The sequence below is a fragment of the Phymastichus coffea genome, unplaced genomic scaffold, assembly GCF_024137745.1.
Source record: "Phymastichus coffea isolate CEN01 unplaced genomic scaffold, Cenicafe_Pcof_1.1 PCOF00126, whole genome shotgun sequence".
Taxonomy (NCBI): Eukaryota; Metazoa; Arthropoda; class Insecta; order Hymenoptera; family Eulophidae; genus Phymastichus; species Phymastichus coffea.
This window is the reverse complement of record NW_026706937.1, coordinates 591635-603854: the sequence shown is the minus strand read 5'-3', so window position 1 is coordinate 603854 and position 12220 is coordinate 591635. Positions and strand designations below refer to the sequence as shown.

The window sequence follows — 12220 nt, the reverse complement described above, 5'->3', positions numbered from 1 at the left end:
ATTTTTATATTTTATATTGACTTTTTACTAGCAAACATTTAAAAAAATCTATACAATTAAGTCGTCGACACCGAAATCGTATGTTAGATTGTGCACGTAAATTTTTCCGGATTCTAAGAGATTTGATGGAAAATGTTGGAATTGTGATGCGTTTGGATAACCTTGAGGAATTAACGCAAAACATCCGTGTCTTCTGTACGGTAGTCCATCTTTGCCAATAATTTTTTTGAAGCATGTTGTACGGTTTTCGGAAACATCCTAAGGTAAAGTGATCATAAATTTTATCAAATCTTAACTACTCAATGATTAATACCATAATCATTTAAATGAAATATTTACATTGTTATAGATATCTCGAAATAGGATTCTATTGGGATCGGGTAGATCATTTCCTGTGTAGAATTTCATCGCCGGATGATTTGATAAAACTTCTAACGATCGTCCACTATTTGGGTGGGTCATTCTAAAATATTAGCAGGACTTAAGAGTTTAATCTTTAAAGTATTTTATTAAATGCTACCTTGCATGAAACCGATAACACCACTCGCCGCTTGGATTGTTAATACAAAAATTATGGTTATAGCCGCCACCAGGAACTTGACGTAATTTTTTGGCATTTAGCCTTGTAGGATAGCGTAGATCGTAAACTGTTTTATGGATCTTTTTCAGCACACCTGTTGGCAAGTTGCACTTAATGTCCTGCTCTATCCATCTTTCTGCATTCACGGTGACGTAATGATTTTCTAGTTCTTTAGCACCCATACCCTGTTTCAAGTCATTATTTATAGTTTATTTATAGTCATTATTTATAGTTTATTCTCTACGAGACAACTGGATATTTGTCAGAAGACAAAGATTTTAACCTTTAGTTTTCAAATAAAATTGATCAGATTACTGATATCACTTCAATAAATAAATAAAAAATGAAGTCATCTAGATAAAACTTATGTAATACTATTTAAACACAAAAGTCTTTCGCAAGTCTTTTGTATTAAAAAATAATAAATATAAACAAACGTAAAAGAAGAACTGGCAGTGTTGATTACAAACTGGCTTATTAAAAATAAAAAAAACAACGACTTGCATGCCCAGCTAAATTGAAAAAGCAGTGGTATCCAAAGTCAACTTGAGTGCATTTTGTCGCGTAAGCGCATATATCCACGTGCAGTCGGTTCTCATCAGTCCAGGTGTACGTCACCTGAGTCAGTATCTCTGGCTCCAAGCTTACGTGCGTCATTACCTATACACATAGTCGCAACAAAAATAGAACGTTTTTTTTTCTCTTGCTTCGAGTCCATTAAAAAATACGGTATTTTTTGGTTTTCTCTCTTACCACTTGTTCACCCAAAATATACGCTTCCCAATTAACCATGTCGAAAGCACAGTCATCACAGTTTAACTGGCAGCCGACTATTCTGCCGATGTGACGGATCTGAAGGTAGTCTAGTTAAGAGTGAAAGAAGTTATTAGCTTTCCTGACCTTTTTTTATATGTGAATTAAATCGAAAAAAAGATTTATAACTAACCGTTAACGTTATCGAACCCAAGAATCACATCGACCATATCGGCATTTTTATTCGGCAGCGTTATCGATTGTATACCAGCACCTAAAGTTATCAATCTGACTACCGCGTTGTTCTTATTAGTGATCGTGTATCTGCAAGATAAATGACAGTTCTTTGGCGAACGCGAAATTTCCATTGTGCGATATTAATTGTACCTTCGAACAATATTGCTATAATCATCGGGCAAGAATCCAAATCCATCAACCTGAACGCGAGGAACAGTCCTCTCATCCGAAGTGTAACTCATTATACTATCAATTTCTCGACGGCAACTCCAAAATTTCGAAGTTTTCTAAATAACTAATTAAAATTCAAAAACGTTCAATACAACCACATTGAGCTGGCGAAATCACTGCGCCATAAATCAAAATCTCTGGGGATTTAAAAGGCCGAAGTGTGCAGCCGAAGATCGAGTTGTCCGTCATAACCTCGTTCCCGTGACGTCACTCTGTAAACTTTGTTATCAGCTGTGGCAGTGGCCTGTGGCGCTCTGAGCACCATAAACACACCGCAGACCAGAGTCGCTCTCTCTAACTTTCTCTCTTTTTCTCTCTTACTCTCTTCCTCTTTCTACTCGTGGGATGTTTACGTGTATTGCGGGGGCGCAACCAGACTTACTCAGTGGTTGTTGTTGGCCACTGGCAGTCGCTCGGTGAATGAGTCATTTGTCGGGCGGCGTGAAAACAAATAAAACGAAAGTCGAGTTCGCGAGGAATGATAGAGACGTGACGTCACGACGGCAGAGCAGTTCACTCCCACTATTTTTCGCTTACTGCTCGCTTAGCTCTTTCTATGGAGACTTCTTTTTCCGTTCCTCTCGGCTGCGGCCAGTGCCAGGCACCGTGAGCCAGGGGCCAGCAATTCTGTGTGCGCTCGCATGCTCAATTGCACTCTTCTCTCTCTTTTCACTCTCAGAATAGAACGACACATCCTGCAAAGTGTATCATTGCAAGTGTGTGCTGCTGTCTGTGTGTTTTAAAATAGACCTGCTATGCGATGCTGGAATTTGCACATTGAAATGTCAAAAAGGCACTGCACCCAGCAGCAGCATCATCATGCTCAAGCTAATCAAGGTCCAATGCACTAGGAGATTCACTTGCTTCACAGCACTACATCATGGGCTCCAGATTGAGGTGAACATTCATGCTTTCGTGCTGCTTTATCTTTGAGTGTTACTTATTTGATAATAAATATTTCATCTGTTGGTTAAGCAAGCAAAAATGTCAATGATAATTATTAATTGTTGTAACATTGAAAACAATGTATAAAGTAATAGTTCAGTATAATAAATGCTCAATGCTAAAGTGGCGAAATCTTTAGTAGAGCCTTTAAAAATTCTTGACATATGTGAATTGAAATTATACTTTTATACATTTCAAATGATTATTAAATAACGTTAAGTTGCAATTATTTTTGTAAATTCTTAATTTTTTTCTGCTTCAAAATTATTTTTACATGATTTTATTCTAATTCTCAACAGATAATATACAAAATATACAAAAAATATAAAAAGGGTTGAGTTAAAAAATAGCTATTCTCATTAGAAAGTCTTACCACATGCTACTAGCCTGCATATATGGAAATGGAATGCTTGTGCAAATATTAGAAACTTTTCTGAATATGGGTACCCTACAAAAGAGTAAACTTTATTTAATTAATTTTAGAAATATTAGGCACGTTGATAATCTTATACAGTAGTATTTGGAAACTAATTTTAGAGTTAACAAAGAATTCTAATATTCATATAATATTTATGAATGTTTAATTTTATCCAAATTTAATGATTCCTACTTAATAACATAATATAATATTTACAGAGAGAACGTGAAACAGATATTTGAGTGCTTCTGTGAAGTAGCTCAACCTAATGGAGAAAAACAAGCTTGGATACTCCAAAGGTACCCTGAATCGTATAATGATACAGAGGTACTCAAATCTGTTCCTAAATTTGCATACCCTTGTGAAATTGAAAAGTAAGTTTGTCAAAATATATGTCATCTATAAATAAAAGTACCACAATTTATTATTAATATCAAAACCATTTATTTTCAGTACCGCAATTCAACATTTTTCATTTGTACTCACAAGCATAGATTCAAAATGGACATTTGGATTTTGTCGGCATGATCCAAAGACCCAAACAGCTTTAGTTGTTTTAAGTGCTTTACCATGGCATGAAACATTTTATAAGTATGATGAAGTTTAATCTCTTTTAGTTCATTATTATTCTTTTTTCAAGCTAACCACATTTCTTTTTATTGTAGATTATTGAATCATATAGCAACTTTAGTTTCTAGTAATAATGCAGGAGATTTATGGAAATTTCTTGGGGATGTTTATGAAACTACTATTCCAGTTTCTGGAGGTTCTGTTAGTGTTCCATTGCCGGATGACAAGACTGTAAGTTTGTATGCCCATAAAATGAAATTTTTTTTTTAATCAATAGTTTCAATCTGCTCATCAAAGATTAATTTTATTCCGCCATAGACTTTCGTTTGTCAAAGGCCAAAACAATTTCAATTGCCAAGTATACCAGAGAACGTAAGTATAGATCTACCTCTTAGGAAATTGAGCCAAAATAAATTCAAGTGTCTAAATATAATATGGAACGATCTGTTTTGCAGAGAAACCTGACCGAATATTTTAGCGCAATCGATTCCCACAACATGATGATAGTTTTTGCTTCCATGCTGTATGAAAGACGCATTATATTCACGTCAAAAAGACTATCTAGATTAAGTGCATGTGTGCAAGCTTGCAATGCCTTAATCTACCCAATGATCTGGCAGCATATATATATACCAGTCTTACCTCGTTCGTTAACTGATTATTTATTAGCACCCATGCCGTTTCTCATTGGAGTACCAGCTTCAACTCTTAAGGTACTATTAAATTTCGATTTTTTTTAATTGATTTATTTATATAGAAAATGAGCTTTCAAATGATAGCCATATAAGAGTATTATCGAAGTTTTACGTCTTGTGTACCATAAATGGCTTGAAGATTCAAAAAGAATTGCAGTATAGAAGTTAATGATAACATTATTCTTTATTAGCGCGTACGACACAGTGACTTGGGAGAACTTGTTATTCTTAATGCTGATGATAATACGATCGAGTCGCCGTTCCAAGATTTGGAATCATTACCTCAAGACGTAGTGAGTAAAGCGCATTGAATATATCTTAAATAAATGTATACAATGCGAAAATTTGAGAAAATAAAGTAATCAATGACTGATGACGTACAGCAAGTAATAGTACATATGTGTTATCGTAGGTAACGAATTTGAGGAGAGCGTTGCGTAATCGACCTGCTCTTCTTGGCGATGGAGTATCACGGGCTTTTTTGAGAGCATTAGTTCAATTAACAGCCGGTTATCGGGAGGCACTAACCTTACAACAAGGCCAGAACGATGACCATGTTAGGATAACGTTCGACCAAGAGGCTTTTGTCGAAAGTCGACCTATTTCCATGCAGCCGTTTCTTCGAAAAATGTTGGAGTTGCAAATTTTTCAACAGGTTCAATTCATTTCTTTTTATTCTTTTTAAAATTTGGTAACAATCCTTCATCATATTACCTGCACGTGATAAAATTTTCTATGCAGGAAAGTAGTGTAAATAAAAGAATGGATGGTGTGAATGTTTATACAAGCGTTATTAAATATTAATGATAGGCTAAAAATTTGATATAATGAATGTAAATCAAATTGATGAGGCATTACTCATCCAAGTTGCAAACGTATCGTTTTACTGTAGTATACAGAAGTTCTATTTGTTTAAAGATAATTTCGCGTGAGAAAGTTTTTCATAAATTTTTCGCAGAATCTATTTCTAATCTAAAAACTCACAGTGTAATGACAATATGAGACAGAAAAATAAAAATAAACATGTGTATATTATTTACAATTATGGAAAATTAATAATAAATTTCAATAAATATTTACAGTTTATTGAAGAAAGGTTACATATGCTAAACTCAGGACTTGGTTTTTCGGACGAATTCGAGATGGAAGCTTGTAATTATTCAGATAAATCCAGTAGTAAATTTATGCAACAATACAGAGAGTGGACTTATGCTATGCGCAAAGAAGGATCTGCTTTTATTCGTAGTGTAAAAGATAAAGCAAATCCTGCTGTAAAATATGCTGTAAAATCGGTAAATACAAGTAATTTCATTAATTTATTGGGTCATTCTAAAATACTATATTAATTTATATTGTAATCAATGCAGGTTAAAGGTAAAGGAAAAGACATGAAGACTGTTTACAAAGGCCTTAAGTTGAAAGGTAAAACTATTAATTAAATTAGATCAAGAATGATTCTCAACAGCTATATTACAATTGCAGGACGAATGCATAGAGGAGATAACAGCATGCGTTACAATCAACCTAGATCAGCGCCGAGTTCGCCGACTCTCGACCGAAGGCCAATATCTTTCGCTTCTCCGTCTAAATCTCCCAGTGGCCTTACACCCACAACTAGCTATCGCAAAGAAATTAGGCTTCGAAATAGTAACGTTGAAACTAGGTAAGTGTTATTAAATTTTCAACGTTCAGAATACCAAATCGAACTTTTATTTAATTCATCAGAACATTGTATCAAATAAATTTGAGTTATAGCTCATTGTACAATTAAATGTGTACAAATATTCGTTTTGATTTATAAACTCAAATTTCATTTGATCAGCACTACAAAAGAACTGTTACATGCTTAAGTGAAAATTAGAAAATTCTTCTTGCTCCATAGTAGAAAGCAGTACTCACCGTTGTCGCCAGGTTCGCCAGAGGATCCAGATTCACCACCAGAGCGTCTGAATATCGACTTGATGCACGAGCTTCGCGACGTCATCTTTCCAAATATGCCTCCCGTGGACCGGAGCGTAAGATAACTGTTATATTTTTGTGTAGTAACGCGCAGACACATGACCATCATATTTATTGCACTTTCTTTTATCGTTCATTTGTGACTTACATATTATACACCTGCGAGCATGGGCATCATTTTTTCAATCCGTGAGATTTGAAAGGCGTAGTTGGCATGTCCTAGTTTTTTTTGCCCTTTCATTTTTGTTTGTTTTTTATGAACTTCGTCAGACGATTGGCGTCAATGATATACATCGATCAATTTTCGTAAGCTGCACTCATTTTTTTCCAAGTCTACATATACATGTGTTGCTTGAATAATTGGAGTGAGATATATATCGCCACATATACATTATGACTATTTGCGACAGTTATGAATCGGAATATCATTGTACCATTGCATAATGCGCTAGATTTCGTGCGTCTCGTCGACGACGCAAAGCGAGCGAATGATGCTTCCGCGCAGTAGTTGCTTTTCTCTCTCGTTAATGATAACAGTTCGCACACTTTTGAGCGCAAGTGCGTTTTTTTGCCTGCATCAGCGAAATTGGAGGAACGCTCCAGCACTCGCGGGATATCGAAAGCTTGCACATTTTCACGTTTGAATCTTAGAATTTTGAGTCATCGTAATTGGATACGTTTACTTTTATATTAATAAATTATCATTCGTGTGGCTTTACAACAACAGTGGTAAGCTCAATTTACATATTTAACATTTTACGTTCGTATATTATATTTACAGTTGCATGTCATTTCATTATTTTTACGATAAAAAAGATGGTTAGTGCTTCCGTCAGAATGCAGCTTTTACTTATGGATTTTGAAATATTAATTGTGATGTAATTTATCATATCGTTCTTTTCAATCACCTATAAAAATATATTTTCCACGCGAATAACCATTTATAAGTTTATCTTCCTTTTTTTTGCAAAAATAAGATTTAATCGTATATCCATTGTCATCATAAACACATATTTTGCCGTACTAAAAAAAAAGTTTGCGAATAGAAAATTGTAGCTTCGCCTTACTCGTCGCTAAAGCCACACAATTGTCAATTCCAAAAATAAACGTTGTACAGAAACGATAAAAGCCATCGAGTGTCTGTATTTTCGATAATGTTTATCATATCCGGTCGAGTTTTAGGACTAGCTTTTAAAAAATACAACACTATCGACGAGGCAGCGCCTTTGACTGTTTATCAGCGCTTCGCACATCTATCTTACGCGTATTTTTTCGACTATTCGTCCGACACTAATGACGTCATCGAACGTAAATACAAACACACAGCAAAAGAGAGAGAGAGAGAGAGAGAGAGAGAGAGAGAGAGAGAGAGAGAGAGAGGGAGAGAGAGAGCAAAATTGCAACTCAATATCTGTGGTCGCGCGGCATGAGTGAGAGATGAGTGTGGCATATCATTGCAGCTGAAGCCAGTGCGCAGTTTAGACAGCTTGAGACCGTCTTCCTTGAGGAGCAACGGCCGCTTGAGACAAGGACCGACACTTTCAGCAAACAACTCCGATCCGTACGAGCACTATTCCCTACCGAAGCATCAACACAAACAAGTAACCAAAGATTCACCTCCCGATGCACCACCGCCCGCGATGAAACCCTCCAAAGAGAAGGCGCCGCTTATCGGGCCCAAACCTAGCAGCAACGAGCCTAAGATTAACGAATTTGTCAATCCGACCAATAATCTGCTGTCGGTCGATCGACATCTCAATAAACTTCGCACCGAAGATCCATTCGAACTGTATACTAATCCTAGCACACTCAATGATACTTATAATAATGAGAGTGCCAATGATCCTTTCGATACTAGCCAAGTACTCAATCCCTTTGCTATTCCAAATCCTTTGTTTCGCAACAATCGCAACCATAAGTCGCCCGCTGAATCACCACCTTCGCCATTAAAATCTAGCAAATCACGCTCTGCTCCTGCTAAGGTAAATGTTTCATTTTGTTTTTCTTTGCTCTTCAGACTTGTGTGTGTGTATGTGTGTGTATTTTTTTAAGCTACGGCACGGTTTCGTTTAGTAGTTGCTTTGAGTCTTAGTCTTGCATGCCGCAAAAATGTTTTATTAAAATTATATAAGCTTGTGGTAACCGTAAGATACGTATTTTAAATAGGCAAGTCGGTTTAATTATTAATAAACATTTAAAAACACTAACATACACTCGTTTACGGTAAATACTCGTTTCTAGCACAGCTAATGAGAACGAGAAAACCAACAATCGTGCCCCTAATACAAAAATTTTTTCTGACTAACCCGACAACAAAATCAAATACGAGAAGTTCTAATATTCACTGTTTGTTTTCTGCAGGGACCATCCGACGTGCATGACTTAATCAGGCTGGATTCAACAAATAGCGACGAAGATTTCGATCCGCTGCTATCAAAAAAAGCATCTTTGAATAGTTCTATCCCCAAGCAAATGAGTCAGTCGTTACATCTACCCGAGATGAGCGAAGGATTGAGCAACCCGTTATATCCTTATTTTACGCCTATACAGCGAAACTCCGAACCAGCACCTTCCAGTCAAGTAAGTGCTAACGCAGTTTGTTAATAGGTTGTGAACAATTAATTGACATACATTTTTTTTAATTGTGGAGTTTAACTTGCTATTTTGACGTGAATAACGTGTATTCCATATAACCATGCCTTGCATTACCAAGCTTACTATTAGATAACAACGGTCAGTCATTTTCTTATAAATTTTGTTTAACCTTGAATGCTCATACAAATACTTCATTAAAATTTTGAAGTTTTACAACGCGACCTCACGAATAATTCCTTGCTTTTTTCCAGTCGAAAATCGGCGACTTGGACCTACTCCAAGAATACGGCCTAGACTTCAATAAGTTTAGCTTATCGAATGGTAACGCTTCGGCCTCATCGACATCGTCGTCGCAGCCATCGTTAGAGCCAACTTACGGTAACAGTAAACAGCCCTTTGGTACAGCTTTTAGCGTTCAGCAGACCGTCAAATCGCCAAGCAACTGGACCAAGTTCGACTGAACGAGCCAAGTATAGGTGGGCAACGCGATAGTTGAGATTATTTAAAAATTTCAATTGAGAGTCTTAGATTGCGAAAGTTTCTTCTTTTATTTAGTTTCAAATATAAAATAACGAGAGTTGCTTATAATTTTACATTGCATACGATAATCTTGTTGGAGTAAAATGTATTTGTTGTTGAGTAGTTGACTTGCGATCATTTTCATTTAATCATTGTTGATTTTATAAGTCACATTCGATTCTATTTAAAAGTTGTGTATTGTTACTTTAAGATGGACTATGTGAGTTGTAACTCGCAACAAGCATTTGTTGAAAAATTACTGAAATTCTTTCGATATAATTTTCAACGGTTTTTTATTAATGATATTTAATTCAAATAATTATGTGTGTATAAGTATTTAATAGTAGAATATTGGTTTGATTTTATAGATTTGAGCTACATAAAATTTAAGCTACAATGATAGTTTTAAACGAGAATCAAACATTTTATATAAACTTCTAATCAGATGTTCGAATAGTGAGAGAATCTACTTCTTTTACGCGCTGGACTTAAGTTTAGTAATAATTTCGGATACAGGGTTATTTAAGATATTAGAGCAACTCTCGTTATTTGATAGGAAAATAATTAGTAAATGCTCCATACCTCCCCTAAAAAAAATCGAAAAACACAATCAACAAAGAAATATTTTCCATTAAATAATAATGATTATTTATTTGTAAATTAGAAATTTAGTGTCTAATGTTTTTTAGTTATTATTTGATTTCGCAATTCTTAGCAATTATTTTTATCTATTTTTAAGGCCCACATTAATATATTACACATAAAAATAACCAAAATAAAGAAGCAGTTAGATCTACACTATTTATTCAGGAAATCAACGTAGATATATCAAATACTCTAACGACTGATAAGCAGTCGAAAGATAGGTCTTATGAAATGATAAGAAATAATCAATTCTTCAATTAAAATTATAAATCAGAGAGTCTTGTACACACTTCTAAGTCAAATTAAAAGATTATTTGAAAAGGGAGGGTTCAGCTAATTGCTATATGGAAGAAAATGAGATAGATATCTTTTGGATGAATTTGTAAAACTATGTACGTCAAAGAAATTCTTTTTTCGATAGTAGGCAAAGTATAGTTAATAATTCTAATAATAACCTTTATAAAGTTATTGAGAAACCATAGGAAAAAAATATTTTCTTCGTTGATATTTTTTTAATTGTTTTATTAACAGACTTGAGTAGCTATTTTCTATAATGATTAGTTTGACTAATTGATCATCCGTAAATTCGTATAATGTAGAGTGAGTTTATTGATGAACGTGTTTATTTATTTACGTTGAATCATGTTAAAACTTAGTGTGAATACTGGTGATAATAAAAACATATCTCATATAGCGAATGAAAAAATATCATTTGAAAGTAAGCTTCTCACGTCTGCTCGAAATATTCTGCGATACTGCTTCAAAATTTGTTGTGATATGCAAAGTCGTAGTCTGTCCATGTATCAGTGCAAATGATATTATGCAAAGCGATTTATTTGTGACACGCTCAAGTCTATCATTTTAGCTTTTGCTTATTATATCTTGTTCAAGGTACAACGAAAAATCAGTTCAATAAAAGACTAGATATTTGCATCGCTGAGTTTGGTATGACTATAAAGCTGTTAAATTTATCTATCAAACAATTTGTTTTTTCGAAATATATGGAATTTTAATTTATCGTTATCGTAATATTTAAACGAATTATAATAGTTATTTTGACGTAAATTTCACGATGTGTTTCTTGATTTATTATCGGCCTTATTTTTAACAATCATAATCGAATAAGTTTTGATCTATATTCGAACATAGCGAGTAAAAAATGTACCGTGAATATATGAAATTAGCCAATTGGAACCTAAACAGCACAAGTTCCTGCACAAATGTAGAATTAAAACAAAAATTAAACGTGATTATAACGTTTAAATTCGAGAATTACTATTAGTTTCAATCATCATAATTATTTGTGCGAAATTTTATTGGAGACATAATAATATAGCTCATTGGTCTTGAGGAAAAAAAGAGAATAATTCAATTCAATTACAAATTCAATGTGGCAATTGTGTTCTTCCTTTTTGTAAATAAGTATCGATTAACTGATAGTCCGAGAATGAAAGATTGATCATTCCGAAAGTAACAACTAGACTCTGTATATTATATTTGTATATGTATATCGTAATGCACTTTTTTCAAAAAAGCATTAGTTTTTATATTTCACACATAGCGTCGCGCTAGTTCGCGACCGTCGACAATATTTACTTGAATTGAACTTTATATTATATTAATTATCGTTACCAGTTATTATTCATCATCTTACCGAAAAAAAATTTATAGAACAATTATTTTGCATATGGAGAATTAGGACGTATAGAAATACTCAATTATTTACAAATTAAATGCGCTCAAACTCCATTTTTGCATTACGTATATTTACTTTCCTCATTTTTTCGTTGAACATGAGTTTTTAGGGAACGTGTAATATATTTGTTATGATATATCTTTCCATAGATATATATTATATACCTACATTGGCACAAATAAATTTTTAATAAAAAATTTTACATTGTTATTTTACTTTCTACTTCTATCAGTTTTAATTTCAATCGATCAAATAAAGATGAAGGTGAAATAATAGATAATAATTTTCAATATAAAAAATTCATTTAGAAATATATTTATTATTTATATCATTCGCAGGGCTTCCATAGCTTCTACCGATCTCTATACCTCGTCTTC

At 34.0% G+C, this 12220-nt stretch overlaps 2 protein-coding genes across 4 annotated transcripts; one reads left to right on the top strand and one right to left on the bottom strand.

The window, feature by feature from the left end:
- Positions 1–10: 10 nt before the first annotated feature.
- Positions 11–1853, bottom strand: LOC131671472 (galactose mutarotase-like). Of its 2 annotated transcripts, none has more exons than XM_058947926.1 (7): positions 1721–1853; positions 1527–1657; positions 1334–1443; positions 1085–1240; positions 521–765; positions 340–463; positions 11–258 (listed from the first exon to the last, which is right to left on the bottom strand). In XM_058947926.1, the coding sequence occupies exons 1-7, from the start codon at positions 1810–1812 to the stop codon at positions 49–51; spliced, it is 1068 nt and encodes a 355-aa protein (XP_058803909.1). In that variant the 5' UTR covers positions 1813–1853; the 3' UTR covers positions 11–48. The 2 variants fall into 2 exon arrangements, with proteins under 2 accessions (XP_058803909.1, XP_058803910.1); XM_058947927.1 differs by having other exon boundaries at positions 1527–1638; positions 1721–1840.
- A 707-nt stretch (positions 1854–2560) lies between these two features.
- On the top strand, positions 2561–12118 carry LOC131671469 (DENN domain-containing protein 1B). 2 transcript variants are annotated; one of them, XM_058947916.1, is made up of 15 exons: positions 2561–2698; positions 3383–3538; positions 3618–3755; positions 3830–3965; positions 4053–4106; positions 4190–4447; positions 4621–4722; positions 4842–5084; positions 5512–5721; positions 5797–5851; positions 5912–6092; positions 6312–6444; positions 7849–8370; positions 8750–8968; positions 9235–12118. In XM_058947916.1, exons 1-15 carry the CDS (start codon positions 2682–2684, stop codon positions 9442–9444), a joined length of 2634 nt encoding a protein of 877 aa, XP_058803899.1. In that variant the 5' UTR covers positions 2561–2681; the 3' UTR covers positions 9445–12118. The 2 variants fall into 2 exon arrangements, with proteins under 2 accessions (XP_058803899.1, XP_058803897.1); XM_058947914.1 differs by having other exon boundaries at positions 6291–6444.
- Positions 12119–12220: the final 102 nt, after the last annotated feature.

Bases quoted from the DNA above. Each gene is read 5' to 3' on its own strand.
- LOC131671472 (XM_058947926.1), bottom strand. From the start codon at position 1,812: ATGAGTTACACTTCGGATGAGAGGACTGTTCCTCGCGTTCAGGTTGAT. The intron at 1,241-1,333 runs GTAAGAGAGAAA...CTATGTGTATAG, and splicing joins ATATTTTGGGTGAACAAGTG to GTAATGACGCACGTAAGCTT. The intron at 464-520 runs GTAGCATTTAAT...CTAATATTTTAG, and splicing joins TGTTATCGGTTTCATGCAAG to AATGACCCACCCAAATAGTG.
- LOC131671469 (XM_058947914.1), top strand. The intron at 4,107-4,189 runs GTAAGTATAGAT...TCTGTTTTGCAG, and splicing joins TGCCAAGTATACCAGAGAAC to AGAAACCTGACCGAATATTT. The intron at 5,085-5,511 runs GTTCAATTCATT...AAATATTTACAG, and splicing joins AGTTGCAAATTTTTCAACAG to TTTATTGAAGAAAGGTTACA.